Source organism: Plasmopara halstedii (genome assembly GCF_900000015.1).
Source record: "Plasmopara halstedii genome assembly, contig: Scaffold_2956, whole genome shotgun sequence".
NCBI classification, from domain to species: Eukaryota; Oomycota; class Peronosporomycetes; order Peronosporales; family Peronosporaceae; genus Plasmopara; species Plasmopara halstedii.
The window spans coordinates 1,506,464-1,526,306 of NW_020189861.1; the positions used below are offsets into that span (position 1 = coordinate 1,506,464).

At 43.8% G+C, this 19,843-nt stretch overlaps 2 protein-coding genes across 2 annotated transcripts; both read right to left on the reverse strand.

Moving 5' to 3' along the window:
* Positions 1–12,169: 12,169 nt before the first annotated feature.
* On the reverse strand, positions 12,170–12,681 carry PHALS_06416 (uncharacterized protein; the record flags this gene model as incomplete). The annotated part of the gene is made up of 2 exons (XM_024719699.1): positions 12,170–12,322; positions 12,538–12,681. 2 exons carry the CDS (start codon positions 12,679–12,681, stop codon positions 12,170–12,172), a joined length of 297 nt encoding a protein of 98 aa, XP_024584972.1.
* A 2,643-nt stretch (positions 12,682–15,324) lies between these two features.
* PHALS_06417 (uncharacterized protein) lies at positions 15,325–16,263 on the reverse strand (the record flags this gene model as incomplete). The annotated part of the gene is made up of 1 exon (XM_024719700.1): positions 15,325–16,263. The coding sequence occupies one exon, from the start codon at positions 16,261–16,263 to the stop codon at positions 15,325–15,327; it is 939 nt and encodes a 312-aa protein (XP_024584973.1).
* Positions 16,264–19,843: the final 3,580 nt, after the last annotated feature.

The following is a 19,843-nucleotide window of genomic DNA, read 5'->3' on the forward strand; positions in this document are numbered from 1 at the left end:
GCTTGGTCGATGGGTTGAAAAAAGGCTTCCCTCTCATGCCGCATCGTGAAATTAATACAACTGACCTCTCAAGTCTCGTAGACCACACAGGAGACTGCACAACACCACAAATCATTGGCACACTGGCCTTGGGTTTGTCAAAAACCCTCTCCCACAGGTAACCAAAATTACTGTATACTCACCGTCAGTGTATTAGTTTTAACTGTTCTTGTTCGTTACCAACACAGCAGGCGCCGCCATCTCCGGATTCAGGCGCTGTGCATGATTTACCGCCGACTCACCCAGTGCACAGGATGGACTCGTGAAACACGGCTACCAGCGGCGGATATGAGCAGTGCTCAGTGGATTTCTTACCACTCCACGATCATCACAAGAGCCTCGCCCTCAATGCCTTGGACCTTGTCCGACCATGCCACCCTTGGTATGTAGCAACTGCTTGATACTTGAATAGTGCACAGTTGATTACGTGCCACTCCACGTTCTACCCACGAGCCATGCTGGGGGCTCGTATCCAATATATTTTAGGTGTTCGACAAATTGGATACTCCGATATCCAGCACATTGACCGCCCCGGACCAGCGCCCACGCCAATAGCGCTTCTGCTTCCTAGCAGGCGTGGGTTCATGACTCACCAAAGCTTCTCCAGGAGACGTGCGTGTAGCGCCCAAGGTCTTCGACCTCCAATCGATACCTGGCTCATTGTATCTCAACCATGCCATATCAAGGATAAGGTCATATCTTGTATCCGAGTCTAAGATTAGATAGCGTTCCACGCTATCAAAGTCAAGGAGCTTGTCACCAAGGTCAACAGGGTCCCTTGACACAGTGATACAAGTCCCCGTCGCTAAGCGAATAGTGACGGTATCACTCAACTGCGTTTTCAGCGCCTCAGCGTACAGCTAACTTCCATCGATTGGAAGAGTCGAGATAATTGCCCGACGCCCCAGAATTGATAAGAATCTTCCATATTTCATCAAAGTCCTCCACGGTCGCTTCACGACTAGCAATCCCGGCTTGCATACACGTACCGTGTTCAAGTGCACGGAAATCTTCGGGGCTGGGCCCTGCTGCCCTCTACCTCTTTGATGCTCAACAAAACTTAAATCCGTCCCAGTAGGGCGTCCGCGCCTACTGTGTGGTGTCGTTTCCCAGCGACGAACCAGACTGGTTAGAAGCGGGACTTCGGTTAGATGAACTTTGACGCGCCTTGTGCAAGGGACAACCAGTTCGAAGATGACGGCTGTCTCTACAGACGAAACTCCGTCGGGTGTTCAGATGCTGTCGGACGGTTTGGATCTCTCCCTCTTCTTCTTAGCATAGCCTAGATCCATTAACTTAGGTCTGCTCGACGAGCTCTGAGGGTCTGCATCCAAACCAAGTTTTAAATTTGAATTTGGCATTCAATGCCACGTTTACTGCTTCTTCAAAATAAGACGGATGCATACGAGATACTTCCATTCTGGCCACACTAGTGTGGAGACCTCCATAAAGACTGTCACTGCGACTGTCTCGGAAAGAAGAGTAGTTCTCAACTCTTGGATAAAGTCCATCAACTTCTTCTTGCGCTGTCGAGCGGCAAGGATGCGCGATCGAACGCGATATGCCTGATTAGGCGGCGAGAACACTAGCAAAAGCTGCAACTTATCTCCTTCCGGGAGGGGAACGCTGATTCAACCAAAGCACCACACGTTAGTGCCCATTCTCGCGCTGAAATCACGAGCTTGGGGATAGCTAGCGACAAGTGCTATTGATCGTTATGGAACACGGCGGATGTCATAGCCATTTCGTCCTCTTTCATTCACGGCATGAATTTCTAGCCATCCTTACCTTTGAAGGTCTTAACGCTCACCATGAGCGGCCTAGGCCGGGAGGAATCATCCGTCGTCGACGGTGGCGTCATGGACGCAGTCGGTGCTGACAGCTTCTGCTGTAGGTGCTGTAACAGAGCATTTCCATAATTTAAATCGCCTTTAGGTGCTCGCTTATCACCACATGGCCTTGCGAAGCAAGGTGTTGCACGTTCTCAGGTCCAAGCAAAGTCATCAGCTTATTAAGTCCGTCCTGCATGCCCTGAGGCAAATAGGAGAAGTAATCTATCCTCACAGAGGATCAGTCGTAACGACTTAGGCGTGGATTGACTCCGAGTGCCGCCAAATGCAGTGGGGCTGCCGTAGCTCTTTGCTTATCCTCCAAAATCCGCAACCGTACATACTGATATTGTGGTCTCTGTGAACTGCTTGAGCAAGTTTACCTAGCTGACCTAAATGACTGCGGTCAGCTACACCATTACTTCACCAAGATGTTTATCGACAACACATTTTGCCACCACAGCTAGCCGGTGACCATTGTTTCAGAGCATATCATGTGCTTTCAGCTAGATTTGCGGACTTCGACCAGGGTGCTAGTCACCAGATAGGGCATGTAAATCGATGAGCATCTAAAGACCGATAGCTAGACATTATGCGCTTCTCAAGTGGTATATTCTCCAGAGCACTTGCGAGGAATGGTCGTGGGTCTGGAGCGAAATGTTTCACACAGTACTGTAATACTGTACATGTCTCTGTAGGCTCCACTTCCTAAATCTAAAAAATGTAGTTTCCCATCATGTACGTTCGACACGAACACAAAGGTGGTGTGGTCTAAATAGAAAAGGGGCTGTCGATACTATTCGACCTCGTGATGTCAGCCGGGCTAAACTTCGTAGCAAAACCAAACAGTTATATTGACTGGATTGAGTGTCATGCGTCGGCATGACGCAATAATCGAGCACCAGAATGTGCAAAAACAGTATACTGGTGATAGCAGCAAACAGAATGCACATAATTTTTCGTCTGTAAAAAGGATTTTCTTACGCTGTAAACCTACCTACTCTACAAGTGTCCGCACTCTATCAGACAAATTGCTACAGGCTACATCAAGTCGCCCACGGACGTAGTTAGCTATGGGTTTATTAGCACTCATAGGACTTCAAAGAGAAAACGAATATTCTGTGTTTGTTGTATGCTCAAGAAAACGTGCCAAGGAGTATCGTACTCAATTCGCGCGTCGGGATATGTTGATGCGTTGCCTCACCTATCTACAACTGTACAAGACAGCCAAAGGAACGCAGAGTCTATATGAGTGGCGTTTATGAGCAAGTTGCGAAAAACATAGCACGGCGTAGACGTCGATGTGAGCGCTCATCACCACGGGTCATTGCTATCAAAAGCATCGCTGATCTACATTAATCAGCTGGCGCAGCTACTGACAAGGCAGTACCCTCGTTAGTGGAAACAGCGGTTGCCAAGCGATCCTGTCTCTCCCCCGAGAACGAAATTTTGAGGATGAGCGAAGTCGCTGACAACACCAGGCAAAAGTTTGCGAAAGTGGGATATCGAGTTCTCATAAGCTCAAAACGTGAGCAAATTCCTTTCACTTTACCAGATACTAGTAATAGCTATGGTGAACCCGGCTTCTCACGGAATTGGATCAATCCTGCTAATCCGAAACCGATGTTTCTGTAATTGGCTCCCGTGTCTATTAATGGCTGGAATGGCACGTTGGCTCTCTACGAGATTCTTTGCTTTATATTCAAAACGAAGATGTACCGATATCCGGATGCACTCACTGAAATAAGGCATTTGGGTTAATTTTAGCTGTCTGATATCGTATCGCTGCTCTAGAGCAAAGGTTAGCTCGGCGTAGAGAGATGATTGTATCCACGGCGCAATCGTTATAGAGGGAATGGATTTGCTTAAATGTTGCCGCTTTAAGCATAGGCAGTACTTCTGAGAATTGGCGATCGGAAGGGTAGAAAGCGCTTACAAAACAGTTTCCAAGTGCTTCTTTTGCTCTCTGTCCGGCGTAAGGCCCTTATGTATAGATTTGTAAAGCCCCATCACTGTATGGCAAACAACCTCTGATGGAAGAATCATGACCACGACGTGACTCAGTCTACAATTTACACCCCGAATCAGCCCTTGCGTATAAGCAAGCTTGACTTCCTGAATTAAGTCTGTCTCATTGCTGATGAGCTGACCGTCGTCAGCAGTTTGCGGCGGGGTATCGCAACACCCTCGACAACAGATACGGAGTGTTTGTTGTACGTCTCTCGGCGAGGGCGATGGTGTCGGGTAAAGAACTGGGTTAGTCGTTACGACCGTTCTCGTGGAAGAACCAATCCACGTCTTCGCCAATAATCACTTTCAGGTCGTCGGCCGGTAGGGCCGCACCTTTCTACGGTATAGTTAGGTCATAAATACGCTAGAGAAAACCTCTGATGCCGATGATGCTAATTAAAGCAGGCTGATTAAGGTGCAAGATGAAAAAAGCTCTATGCGCGTCAGGTGGTTCTTAAGCATTAATTTGCGCTATGTCTTAAGCAGGCAAAAAGCTTGAATCTCAGTGTGGTGTAAGGGAAAAATCAGATGGACAATTTGAATATTCAATCAATCCCAGGCTCAAAAGACAGATGCACGGTTCTGAGTGTTCTTAACGTAGGAGCCCTACAGACACATCTCATGCAACGGACGTGCCATGAACCTTTGGCAGAGGCAACTTCGACTCAACAAGCCCAAGTTAGCAATTCACGGAAGTGAGCACATTCCCATCACCCGGGAGCGTATTTGTGAGTCTTGTGCTAACCGAACACCTCGTTTGATCTCTGTTTCAAATGTGACATATGAACAAAATCTATATTTATTAAAACTACTACTATATATACGTATATGTTTTACTATGATCAAAAATAATTCTTACTGTATATATCGCGTTGAGGAAGGCTATACCTAAGTTTCCACAGACCTCTAAATAACAGAGTCCCTTGGTTTCCGTCAGTACTCGTACTTTGGTACTTCTGAGTTTTACACACAAGTGTACAAAAGTGAAATATATGTACATTAGAATGGTACGTCATCTCTAAAGATTTTGCGTTTCGTTAGCTCAACTTTTCATGCTCACGCAATGTTTCTTATAAGGTTACCCAGTCACATCAAAAATTGGTAACGTACCTGAAGTTTACAATATCAAAAATCGGTGATGGTTGCTTTTTTTTGTTGAGTGTTGCATATTTCAATTGCACATTTCAATTTCTTAAATCTCCCAGAAAATTCTCTAAAGTGAGGAGTTAGAACGTAATCTTCGAGGGTGAAAGAGGAGAGGTGCCTTGTTGTATGCAAGTTGATATTCATTACCTATATCCCCGTCACACTTGCACGCCTCTGGTGATTGACCTCATTATGATAGATGCAAGTACTATATAGGTGTTATTGACGTTGCAGAACTGACGTAACGCAATAAAAAATGTTTACAATGCGGAATAAGCCTCTTTCAAGCACCTTGGGTAGTGCGATCCCGTTTCGAGACTCGTCGGAATTCGATTTATGAATTCCAGAATTTGACCAACCAGGTATAAACCTAATGCAATTATCAGAGAACAGAGCTTATGAAGCTTTACTAGCCGTTTCAAGTTCGGTTTTGCCTTTTATGAAATATAGCGATTAGAGAAGTTCAATTTCCATCACAACTGTAACATTAAATGTGCTGAGTTTGCCGTGCTCGACAACTCAATCATCTTAACACCTAACCACCTAGCTTAATGACGACTTGACCTCACTTCAACCGCTTCCAGGAGATTCAGAGTAAAAGGTGCTTTAGGCAAACTCATCACTTGCACAAGGTACGCAAGCTGAGTAGGTTCGCACACCATAATCGCGTCGTATTCTTCTTGAGATCACCTTTGGCTTCATCCGACAGGGCCAACCGAACCATAATTGGGTATTATCCGCGAGCTCAATAATGAATGACCACCTGCAAATCTCATTTCTGGCTTCATCAAACAGCCGAGATCGCCTTTGAAAACAACTAAGAGATTGCCATCCCCAACATCCGACCGTCATGTGCTGTCTCGATGCGTTTGAATGAATTACAGCTGACATGTGGGCCGCATCTGACGGCAATCAGCATAGCTTCATACTGACTGGTTTCCGGCGACAACGCATCGATGTCATGAGATTGCTAGAACATTCAAATCAGACTACTGATCCTGTAGTATTAGCGCTGATCAATTGTGGTCTTAGCTGTAACGTTTTCCAGGACTCGCAGTATTTCTCAACTTTGTCGTCACGGTTGCTGTACAGAATAATGATCTGCACATAGTCATTGCATGAATGTACATCTATGAACCTTCCGTATTCATTGTGAAAAATTATAAGAGAGGGAAATACAGTATGATGCTCTCATATGCATACCATACATGGCATCTTATATAAAAGCATAAACATTTTATGTGATACAGAAGGCTAATTTCTACTTGGGAAATTGTGCCATGATAAGACCGACGTATCTTTGTCTTTCAAACTGGGTGGCGTAAGCCATTCACTTCTACCGGATACCGTCCACAATAGCTGATGTTCGAGATTTCGAAGCTCAAGCTCCGTACATCCAAGTTCTTGTATAAGCTCAAATTGAGGTTTAAACTCAGTGCACCATCATTGTATAGATGAGGAACAATAACTTGTATTAATAATATCTCTAGGAGCTCTTGGGATGTTTTGCATAAAGCTTTAGAAGCTTTTTTGTTCAATTATAATTTGGTTGCAAGTTTGCCTTCAAGCCCATACGTCGTTCTTCTTATCCTCCCACGTCGGAAATCGCCTCCTCGTCGCACAAGCGTGTGTCTTGTGATTGAGCAACTAATGAAAATAGCGCTCTCTTACACCTGGTAGCACATTGAGCGGTCTTTTAAATTATACTTCATCTTGATTTGACGACGCGACGGATAAGCACATCGCGTATTCCAGTTCAAGCTATACTCTTGTCTTGGTTCGAGATACAAAAAGAGAGTTGAGATGACACTCGGTCCATCTGTACCGCAATCTGAGGTGGTGACGAATAAGGTGTTTCATCGCTTGTCCTCACATGAGTGGATGGCTTTCAAGCGAACACAAAAAGTCATCGGAAAAACAGCTGTATGCAGTCTCCTTTAACAGATGAATAGAAATATGGGGCCGTCACTTTCATAAATCTTGAGATTATGGTATGTCAGAAGCAGGTGGCAACCCCTGTTCTTTCAAATGGAACGATACCTCTGACGCTAAATGTTTCTGGTACCGAGATCAAAAGAACAAATATCGTTTGTCGAGCTGAATGCAGCAGTTTGCTGCAATATAACTTCGAGACGTCTTGCAGCAAGTGTTGTTTGCGTTGTCCAAACTTGCCGGTCAAGCGAGCAGTTGGACGTACTGAAGCTTTTAGCCGATCAAAATTGCTTTACCAGCAACAAATACTTCAAAGTCGTGCTAGACAAGGCGTTCAAAGCACCATAGAGTGATTTTCATGCCCGTGCCAAGTTCAAGCTTCGCCAATGTCGTTATGATCTACACTCGTATGTACATCGTGATCGTTACTTTGTATCAAGCGTTGATGACACGCGGATTGACGTCTTATAAGATTTGAATTGTTCATATCGGGTCTGAATGATGAGCTGATCCGAAAATGACTGCCCCGTTCGTTCCCCTAGACGCGACACAGCGTCTGATCAAGAGCAATTCAGCATGACGCAAGCCGTATTCATTGTATTTGTACAAAAGCAGCGCGTCAATCGACTGCTACAAGTGATGATCCACAGTTAATAGACATCTCGAACATTTTTACGCCTGGAAATGAGCGTCCTCGCAACTTTGGACAGCTGCCTCGTTGTGGAAAGCCGAATGAAATTGGCTGAGTGACTTCGTCGATTCGGCAACAGCACAGAGTGATTGTATGGATAACGTGGATGACATAAAGGTTGTCGATATGAACTCTCCCAAGAATAAAAATCGGAAACGGGGCTACTGGGCCCAAGATACGAACTGTTGATGCTGGTGATACACAGAGCTCTGGCCTGAACGTGTAGAATGCACGCAGTCTCCACTAAAAGTGATAGCAGCGTCAGGCAAAATAGGCTGTGGTCGTCCAAGAAGTCGTTGTAGATGGCTTTGAGAAACCACCTCGAGCCTTGTTGACCCCGGTGCGTCGAACAACTTTGTTCGAGCTCAAATAATGACTGGGTGTGCTATCAGCCTGTCCAATGTGAAAAAAAGAATTGATTATTTGTTAAGCGAATGGATCTACAATGAAGATGTCAATGCAAGTCATCTGCTTGGCAATAAAGTTTGAGAATTTTCGAGGTGAAGACACGTTTGTCCTTCTTAATCTCAATAAGCAGCTTGGCATCATCCTACATATGCCATTAGAAGCGTTATCGGTCTAGCATTGACTGGATGAATATAGATCATCGTTAACAAGTCGTGCGGCGCCTATTCGAACTGCATGACGGCAGACGAAAAGATATGGACGAATGCATCTATTTTTAAATTCAAAGATGTCCCAAGTGATATTGTGGTGTGCATTGACCCCCGTGTTCAAAGGACACATCTAAGAAGACAAAAGTAACGACACAACTGGAGGTGAAGCATACAGGCGCCAGAGAAAAATTGTCCTCTTTCCATGTGCATAAATTCGTGGATGGTGGTATTATGAAAAACAGTGGGACTAAAGGAAAGCTCCGTCTAGAGAGAAAAAGAAATTTACCATGAAGAGTTTTCCGTCAATTACTTTGTGTACCCCTGACCGCAGCACAAGTAGTAGTGATGAAGGAAGTGTTCAAGTATAAGACAATTTGAGCAAGTTTGTAAATGTTGCGACCAACAACGAAGAAGTTGACGTCGATGTAGCTTCGCGTGAGGATCGAAAACCCTTCAAATTCAGTGAAAACGTTGTTTTTCTTGCTGTTGATGAGCAAGAAGAAGCTGAAGAGTAGCCTGGCGAAAGGTGCAATTTTGCAAATATGTACGATCGTCGAAGTAGCTATCGACAACATCATCAATACTACAAAAGTATCTGATGAGAAGACACGAGAGTAATATTTGATGAGCAGTCGTGTGGTGCGCAAAGGACAAACACCGTGAATAGACCTGCCAAGGAAAATGCTGATTCTTTTCTAGACAAGGTGCTGAACGAATCATCATTTGTCGGAGGCATTCGTCGTGAAATTGACACAGATTTCTGGCAGAAGTACTGTATTAAGCGGTAGTCGACGCTACCAGAATACAGGTCTTTGCAATCGAGGAGTTTTCGCGCAGTGACAAAAGGCCGGTTATGAGCGCGGAAACAAGATTCCGCACCATGGCCCACCTTTATGTGTGAAGATATCCACTGGTGGTTGTGCATTTTCACGCTTCCAATGAATTGAATGTTGCGGCCATACTTCCTGTTATGATCCTTGATGGCATGAAGGTTAGTACTATTTTCGGAGCGACCGATCGTAAAGATGATTTTTTTCAAATACGATTGCGCAAAAATGATATACCACTAACTGCAGTCAGTACCCCTAAAGGTATGCTGTGGGATGGGTTGATGAATGCTCTCGCGACATTCATCAAAAAGCCGCTAATCGAATTCGCCCATTGAAAGAGTTTGTACCGAGTTACTTTAACGATATTTTCGTTGATAGTAGGAAAACGAGTGATGTCGATGTTCATCTTAATCACCTTTATCTGGTTTTCTAAGTTATGCGAGCGAATGAACTCTACGCTAACCTGAACATAGTATTTGCTTTGTACATGAGATTCCGTTCTGATTGTTTTGTGGGCATACATGGCATTTGTGTAGATCCGGAGAAAGTCAAAACTATCAATAATTGCCCATTTGCAAACAATGTGAAACAGCTGAGACTATGGCTGGGACTTGCCAACTATAAGAAAACACAACTACACGTGCAATTATGCAGCATTGTGCAACCTCCAACGACTATTTTAATAACAAGTGATTAGTGAGAATAATCATACAATCGCCAGGCGGTATATTGCCGAAAAGAAGAGGTGCTTGTGAGAAGCTCCTGTCCTTGCGATGGCAAACCACAATGGTCCTTTCCATAAGGTCTACGATGCAAGTGGTGATGCCATCGAATGTTTGTTGATGCAACACAATGATGATGATCGAATGCGAGTTGTTTTGTTCAGTCGCGATGACCAAAGTTATCTTGTTCATGACAAACAGCCTCTAGCATTGAAATATGCTTCGGTCAAGTTCCGTGTTCACTTGCTTGGAAGGGAGCGCTTTGCAATTTAAACCGATCTTACCTCACTACGTACAGCAGTAGAGACTCCTCACTTATTGCAGAGAATGGCTCGGTGGTTTTTTTTGCGGAGTCAACATTGTTGGACAATGCAAGTCAGGCAAGACGAACATTCAAGCCGATGCGTGTGTCAAGACGCCCAAAATTTTGATTTAAAGTCCAGGAGAGAAAAATGCACGTATAATGTCGACAATGCGAAGATGTTCAAAATATTCGAGTGCAAGCAACGACTACAGTGCGCAAAGAAATTGTCGAAGGGTATAAGCCTAATGAGACGCGTCAAAGGGTATAAGCCTAATGAGACGCGTCAAATCTTGTCAGGTTTGTTTATAGACCATTCCGATAAAGCACTGCAAGGTCTTCAGTCTCACACAAAATCGCGTTTTCACCGCTTTGAAAAACAAAATAGATTGTTTTGAAGTGTTTTCTTGGTATACAAGCCTTGAAGAACATCGGAATATTGCTCTTTTACTGATTCCAGCGCTTGAAAACGCAATAATGGTACTTACCACGGAGTACCTTGAGAGCAGAACCTGTCTCTCCAACGGAGCGCGACAGATGTTTGTGAGCCAGCTCAGTTTTTTCGGAGTCGAACAACTTCGTTACGAACCTGTCGAAAGCGTAAACCCAAACGAGACTCCAAAGCCGAGGATTGGGTGGAACCATCATTTAGAACGTCGAGTTTTAATTTCGGCTCTGCAACAAGGTTTGGAGGCCCCCCGAGCAATCTTCAAACGTCAAGCAACGCTGCTGCAATGCCTCGATTTGCCCGCGATGAGCTCTCTTCCAAAGTCGCTCAAACGTTTTCACGTTTAACCTTTCCTCTGCTATTCGACTCTCGTGGGGAGCGTTGTCAGATAATTAAAACGATCGTCGATCACGATGATCGATCGACTTGTCGCTGGGAAAGAAGCAGTTGTACCATTTACAGAGCTCGGTTCCACGACGATTCATGGGACTCGGACACGTGCAAACTTCGTGAGGCGCGAGTATCTGGTATCCTCGACGATGTCCGCAGCTATAAACAGAGCTGAGTTTTGCTCAATCGTGATTGGAAGTCTGCCAGCGGTCAATCGACAAAGCAGACGCTCCATCATGCTCTCGCCACGAGTCCAGCAAAGCTACGATGGGCTGGTTCAGATTTTGGATTGTTGAATTAACGCTTGCGCGCCGTTTAGGAGTTCACTCGATCGCTGCCTTGTCGAGCGAAAAGTGAACTGCTTCAACATGTTTGCAAAAAAATCAAAGTACCTTTGATTTTAAGGAGGGGATGATGTACTCAGCCATTACATGAATCTAGATGTATGAACCTTCTTTATGCATTGTGAGAATTAACAAGAGGAGATTACAGTATGGAGCTCACAGATGCATATGTGACAACCTATATGAATCACAACTGCTATCGGACACTTTCCACGAAAGTTAAAGCTCAAGCTTTTTGAAGTTTAAATTCCGTACACCCAAGATCTTTTATGATATCGGTCACCCTCAGTACAGTTTCAAGTGTATAAATCAGGATCACAAGGTTGTATAAGTATTGGCTCTAGGAGTCCTTGGGGTGCTTTGCATGAAGCTTTAGGACCGTGAGCACATTTATCTGATTTTGCTGCAAGCCTGCTTTTACGTTCTACTTCCTTCCCAATCGAAACTGTCCTTCTGCCTCCACGTCAAAAACCGCTCCTCGTCGCACAAGCGTGTGTTGCTGTGTTTAAGGACTGTTGAGGACAGTGCTCTTCTACAAGCAGTAATAAACACATGACAATAGAAGCTAAGTACTTGGATACCATTGCTGCGCGAGAAACGTTTTTCTAGACAAAAAATTGAAGAGACATACATACAGTGCGACACACTAAGGAACATCTTTTCTTTCTTGACTTTATTTCGGTACACGAGCCAATGAACACATGTCAAATTCTCCCGCACAAGTCAAAGTCTCCATGTCCGCTTGCACGCCTTTAGAGTAGCGATTGGAGAAATGTATTCGAGCCGCCGTACTTTGATTTTGTGCTAGCAAGGCGCAATTGGACGCTTACTCGTGTCAAAATAATATAATCGACTGCACCAATTTACCCGTTAACAAACTTTGAGTAATCTTTTTTTAACCAGTAAAATTTCATCCACGTCCAAGATATCAAAACTTCGACTGCTGTCTCCATTGCCGTTAGAATCACATATCGCCAGCGAGATAGACCCCTCGTATGAATCCACATTACGACTCATTCGCATCTGTGGGAACGGGCGCAAGATTCATAGTGTTTTATTTCCGGTTGGCCGAATCACCGGCTTAAGTACTATCGCATCATAACCAGTCGCGTATATACTCGAACTGGAAGTGGGATGAGGGCTTGCAGAATACCATCATGAGACAGATTGGATGTTTGGACTCATTCATATCCACAACGAGTCGACCGCCACTGAAACTACATATTTTGTTACCTCACCTTCTTTGGCTTCTGGGAGCTTCCCCAGCACATTAATATCTTTGGACCCGTGGTGAAAACTGTTCCTGGGTAGTTCCTGTCGTTGTGTCCAACTCGTCGTCTCTCAACACAGTGGAGTGGTAGCAAAGTGAAGTCGCTATTCATCCCGCCAAGTACAACATCAATGCGTTCACAGCAAACTGAAGCGCCAGTTATGTATATATTACCTACAACGGCACGCTCACTTTACATCGCTCGCTATCTTTACGGTAAGCAGTCCCGTGCAATCTTGCTAGACCTGAGCGATAGCAACAGAACCTGCTTTAGTTTTAGCCAAGCATATCATTTATTCTGGTGATTTATTCTTCATTTTAAGGGATATTCTAGAGGTAACTCAAATAGAAAATTTGCGCAAAAGGTGATTTAAGATGTGTTATACTCACGATCTAAGATCAGTATGAAAATTTAAGTGCACCTGAATGACAGTACATGCGACCCAAAATGTCCTGATTTTTATTGATACCGATACTTCGGTTCTTCTACATATTCACAATCACACTAAAGAGCATCATTTCTTGCACAATATGGTATTTGCACAATTGTACAAAGCCCAAAGTAGTATACACAAGAGTATAATTTTACAGATCATGCGTCATTGCGCATAGCGGCGCCGTCACCACATCTCTCGCAGAGAATGACGTCATGGATATCTCACTTTGCCGACCAAATTGCCAAATTTGCTTGATGTGGTCGCGCATGCATTTTCGTGTCGCACCGACTATGAAGTTTCGCGTTTCATAATGGTGACTTCGCATTTTTGATGGCGTATGAGTCAGACGAATATGTGTTGCATTGTTAAAAGCTATGAGAAGCAAGCAGTTTGTGAGCTCGGAACTAGCTGCATAGATGCGCTCAAATGCACCGAAGAGAAGAGAATCTGCGCCGCTATGCCTTATCGAAGGTTTGCTTCTTTTCCACTTGTGGTTTCACTAATCTCGATACCGGATACTGTACGAGGCAGATGTACCCCTAACTCAGAATAAAGGTATTTGGCTCAATTAATCGTAGTTCGATATGTATAAATCACACAAATCATGGATGTGTTTTAGCACAATAAAGTCCGTATGACGCATTACATAGGACTAGCCACGTACGTCTCCTTTTCGACAAATCACCACTCTATTCCCACCCGTACGAGCACTGTTCAAGACACTTCATAACCATGGTACTTCTTAGCTTCTCTTAGTCTGGGGAACAACACACGTACACCTTTATGGCCATGACATCTTCTCTTCGCAAGTATCCTCTGCACAAGTGTTACAAGACCCTCTCATAACGTTTAAGCATTTTAATATTTGAGACTGAAAACATAACGGTTGGACATTAACTTTTATTTCATTCATCCTCTATCCTCAGTAGTTTTCACATGCGTGTTACAGTGGCTTATAAATACATGCAACACAAGTAGGGCCAAATTTCGCAAGACAACTTACCAAATAATTTGGTATTGCTTCCGAGCTCAGCACAATTTTTGCCTGCACTTGTCAGACCAGGTTGCACTTGCGTTTGGCTTGACAGTTTGCCTGCTACAAATTCATCAAGAAAAAGCGTCAAGCCCTTCACTACAGGCATATCTTGGCTTCCTAATTTAATTACCTTTCGCTCTCCAGGTATATCGAGATCCTATCAACCCATTTTACTGTACAAATGTATCATCATCCAGGACATTAAGTAAAAATTTCAAGAAGAATAGCATGACCAAAAATATTTCAATTGCGTCAGAGCTTGCGACTTGAGGGTCGTAATCCTTGCTGCTCGGTCAGAGTGGATCGGTTTGTCTTCTCCGCAGTGATGATGCCATACTTTCGTACGCATGTCTGCATGATGACGCGGAACAAGCGTAACAAATGTCGAGATGTGCAATATATATTACATACTTACTTATCTTTCGCCTCCGTCCGATTACGTGGAGTTGGCATGAATATTCAATGATTTCTCCACTATCAAGTACGTGTGTTAAATGCTGAAGGCATGATGCGCTCAAGGAAGACGTGAATCGGATCCGTATCTTGTTGGTCTGCAAATATAATTTTGATTTCGTCCATAAAGCATCAACGCGCCTGTCTGCCTGCGCGTTTCAACAACAATCGAAGTTGAGAGTTGCGACATCTCACCTACTTACTAACGACAGGGCGGAAGTAATCAAAATGTAGTCAATCTCATGGCTTGGCTACTATAGCGTTCAACCCACCATATACTTCATTCTGACGTTGGGATACATTTTTTTATGGTGCTCGATGGCGCAAAATATTAAGCGTCGTGTGCACTAAGTTGTTCATTTCGATCTCTTTTTCTTGATTAGATGCAGTTGTTTTAGGCGATGCAGGGAACCTTTTTGTCTGTTGGCAAGTTGAACTAAAACTTAACGATTCAAGTGTGTCGGCCTAAACCAAACGCTGTAGTTAATTTGTCTACTACCTGCATCAGCACCTGGTTTATGCGCTTGTCGACAGCTGTGCACACAATTTGCTGCCCACCTGAGGTTTCTGTTGTCTCTACAGCAATCTTGAATATTTACGTATCTATGCGCCGCAGCTTAACTCCTAGATAGCTGTGCGGTATTTTAGCTTATTTGTCGAGGTAAGATTTTAAAACAAACTGTTCTCTAAGCATCAGAAACTGCCGCTTTTTTTGTGCGTTGACTTGACTGGCTAAGTTAGTTATCAAAATTAAAATAGTCAATTCTCATTTAAATTGTTCACCTTTACATAACTTAATATTTGAGTTTTAGTTAAACAATTACCTACTTTAATCAGCTAAAATGAGCTCACCAGAGACGCGGAAGTGCTGCGTACACAGTCCCTTCCGTCGAGCTTTCTTTTCACAGCCAAGCATCGAGCAAATTTTACCACCTCCGTGCTTAATGCAGAAACCATTGCCACGATCCTTGGAGGAGCAACCTTCCTCTTTGCACAAGCGCTTACCACCGTGGCTGTGGCACAAATTGTTTCGTTGGGAAACACGTTCACACCCATCGATTTTGCAGTATTTCGAGGTGCGGCTGCGATTCGTTGTGTGCCCACCGAATGTTGATATATGAGAGCTGGATGAGTATAGCACATTCCGAGCTGGAGAGATGTCGGACCACGAGCGCCTCTTCACTGAAAAGGTCGGCCCCATCAACGAACCTGACTGTTGCATTGAAAGTGAAGCGACGCTTGGAAGCGGGGTGTGAGGCATTGTTGCTGTATAATAAACGCTCTTCTTCTTGTCAGGGCTAATTAGCGATCGCTGGAATGGCATAGGCGACAAACAGCGCGACACGGGGGCGGGGCGGGAGTGTTGCGGCGACGGTGAAGCGGAAGTGGTGGGCGAATTGGTCTGCATTTGCTTCAGCAAGCCTTCAAGTGACGGCAATCTGGGACTAATATTGAGACTCAATGAGGGCGTCACAGGCCGCCGGAATGACGACTGCGGAGGTGGAAGAGACCGAACGTTTACTGCTAGCTTTTGTTGGTGTTGTAGCTCTTGTTGCTGGGCCTGCTCTGCAGCAGCAAAGAGCACGAGTGGTGGATATTCTGATAGTGATTGTTGACTACGCGGTACAGCAAAAGCGGGTGCCAGGAAGGGCTGCGTGCCGGTCATGGGCACAGAGAATGAAGCTTGGGAAGTCATCATAGTTGGTCCGTCTGACGGCTTGAGTTTATCCACTTTTGACTCAGTTGGCAAATTTTGGAATGGTGCCATTCAGTGTGGCCACAAATGATCGATTGCGCCACATGCACCGCAAATTCAATTGTTTTAGGATTGCGCCTTTAGGATGATCCAGCTGGGCTAGTCTATCTTGCACTTTGTATTAGGTATGGTGCGACACATCACAGGCTGAATTTGTATGATGGCACCTCAAATGTAGCATCCTGGACATGAAATAAAATATTTGCTCTCTGGTGACAGAAAAGCTCATCATCTCTCACAGCACGATTGCTCTCAAACATGACATTTATTAAAACGGGTCCTTTACAATGCGTTACGCACGGTCATCACTCACCGATGGCACATTATTTTCATGCTTCTTCTTCATATGTGTACCTTTGTTGGCACCACAAGTGGATGGCGACTACCAGAGTTACTCGCGCTATCATATTGCTGGCCCTATGTGACATCTGTGCAAAGAAAACCCATTACTCTTGATAAACAGCCAAATACAAGACGTACATCCGACAAAATAGAAATTCTCAGGCTTGGCAACCTAAACACTTCACATTTCTTTTTTAAGATTGTTATCTTACATGTTTACTTTTAGAGCAATTTGTAGATGATTTTTATGCAAATCGCTTACCATAATTAAATAGATAAATAAATATGCAGCCCACAATAAGATTCAGCAACCATATTCCATGGATTTATGTAAACACCTATCAAGGTTTTTGGCTGGCCCGTCTTTTGACACTGACGCTTCAATTGTGGTGCATGATTGCGTCGCTTCTAACCCTAAAATCGGGCTTGTTGTTGTCCTGTCATGCCAGCTGTAGGAACCTTTCCTGATGTGAGTAAAGCCGCACAAATAATTTTTCAAAAAATACGATATATGACTGGATAATATGTGCTTCGATACATGGCATGAACTCTACATTGACCAGGCATTCCATGCACTACCATTTTGCCACAAGTGCGACATGTCGAAATTTGGTGCGCAATCATGTTTCGTTTCTACACATACCATAGTACACTCGCGTGATTGCGTAGCATTGAGTACCGCGCGCAAGCACCGCATGCGGTTTTCGTGTTCAAGCTACATAGCTGCGAGCGTACCCACGTGTAAACAGTAATGCTTGCATGCACCGGAAATACTATCAAAGTTACTAGCCATACATTACCATATAATAAATAAGTTGTAACTTAGCTATTTACTCGTAGCGGCCGAAAGTGGAGTAAAGTAAGCAGATGAAGCAGATGAGTTCTGTATCTGTCGCTGTCGATCGCATGTATTTCTTCTTGTATGGAGTGACTTCAATGCCTGTGCGCACAGCACGCCAGACACGCTACTTTACGGGTTTCTCTCTGGCTTGACAAGAGCTCAGAGATATATATACATATTTAGTACCAAAGACCAGCAGTTGCGGCAACGGAGGTCGGACAAATACAGAAAAAAACAGTTTGATTTGGCGAGAGACAAGCCGTGATTACATTGGTCGGAATGAGCTCGCATATCTTGTGTTGCGTACGTCATACATCATACCACGGTACTATTCTTCTATTAAAAGAAATATATGTATAGCACATTAATTCAAAGGTGATTCGCAAAAAGCAATTGCAAAATATTCGTGATGACTAAGTTCTTGATAATGGACGTCACGCATGATTTCAAATCATGACGTCGAGGATCACGGCTTTCCATTTGCCGGTTGACTCTTCTTTCCACCATAAAGAATGTTCTTGTATGAGCAGACATTATAAATAGAAAGTTGATCATACCAACAATTCAGGTGAAAAGATAAGAAACGTCGTCGATTTTTTTCGCTTAAAATTATACAGCATTTGCGCTACGAGTTGCATCTTCTTTTTGAAAAAACTGAGTCTGAGCTCGACACGTGGCAAATAACTAAGCAATCGCAGTCTTACGATTCTGATTGAATTTGATCTCTCCAGTACCTCTAAAGTAGACTGGCACTAGAGATGATGTTCTCATGTTTAGGGTTGAAAGCGCCGTCTTTCGTTCTGCATTCTAATTCAGGGAAAGTGCGGAATGTGATACAAATCAAAAATTCTTGCAATATGCGAAACAAATGCTGAAAACACTTACAAAAATACACTGCCGTATGTCATGGCGAAGAGATAGCGTAGACAAATAGCTTCGGCACGTGCACAAGATGAGCACGTGATCAGATGTTGATGTTGACGACTTAAAGATTATGCGGGTGATTACGGTAAAGGATGCAGTGGATGCCACCAAAGACATTAAGTTCCAGGAAGGAAAACATATGAATGTTACTTTAGTGGATCAGCAGACATCGATTTTTGAGACCGCAAGGTATTTTTGAGGGCCTGTAAGACATTCAAATCAAGTTTGAAAATTCTTTAATATATATCACCGTCTGAATGTACTCGTTATTAAAATGAGTACCAAAGAACCAGGTTTGAGACTATGATATGACATCGATTCAAACTTAGCAAGTCTGAGCTAGTACCCAGAGTGGGCAGGATGATTGCTTATTCGGTTACGTACCCGCTCACGCTGTTAATCTTCGGATTCATTGTGAAGCTCATAGTTACAGTGACGGGTAACAAAAAGTTCCTCACGTAGCAGATGATTTCGTAAACAGTGTCCACAGCCTTGCTATAATAGTATAGATATTTTGATGTTGTGTACGTGTGCCATACAGATCTTTAATTATGCAAAATACAATATCACAAAATCGTTAGAATATGTATATTACACTTTTACGTAATTGGTAGTATCTATAATCACCAAAGTTTCGATATTTTGAGAGCTACTGTGAATTTGGCGAGCGTCGAGTAATAAAATAAAGGTGGATTTTTATAAATTCGAAAGTATTACGCTTCAGTACGCGTAACTCTTAAATTAGCATTTTTACTTAGTAGCTTCAAAACGAGGCTCGGTTCCGCTGCAGTATACGGCATATGAAATAGATCGCTGTGTATTTGTTAACTGGACATTAAAATTCAAAGTTTCCCCTGTGCAAAGTGCACGGCACCCCATTGCACTTGAAAGCATTGGTAGTCAATGCCACGACTGAGCTTAGAATGAACTGTATCTTATGTGATTATGGAGCATTAGATGATGGAGTTCCTGTATCCGGCACAACCAGACAAGCTTGTATATCTTATGTATATTGGGTCAAGATGAAGAGTGCACGCGTCCAAATGACGAGATACGGTTATTCTTGCCACAAGGTGACATTGTCAAAGAAATACGCGAGTGAGACATCTTTATGAGCGCATCAACTGGGGGCATTGGTTTGACAGATCGCTTTCACCGTGGTGCTGATTTTGCAAGGCCTGGTCTTTGACGAATAGGACATAAAATCTTACCTCGGGATGAGTAGAATTGCGATAGCAATAATTTTGGGCATGCTCTAAGCAAACAAACTGCGCGTTGCACTTGCGAACTCCGCGCTGGAAGTCGCACGCGAGAATACGCACTAATGTACAATATATCGGTTTAGAACGTTCTCACAATGACAAGAATTGAAGCAACAGATATCATGAGTATAATCTAGAATATACGCTGCGCGCGATGTTTTGTCTATCCGTCAAGGAAGGCTGGAACTCACGAACTGCTGACAGTAGTCAAGAGTTACCACCG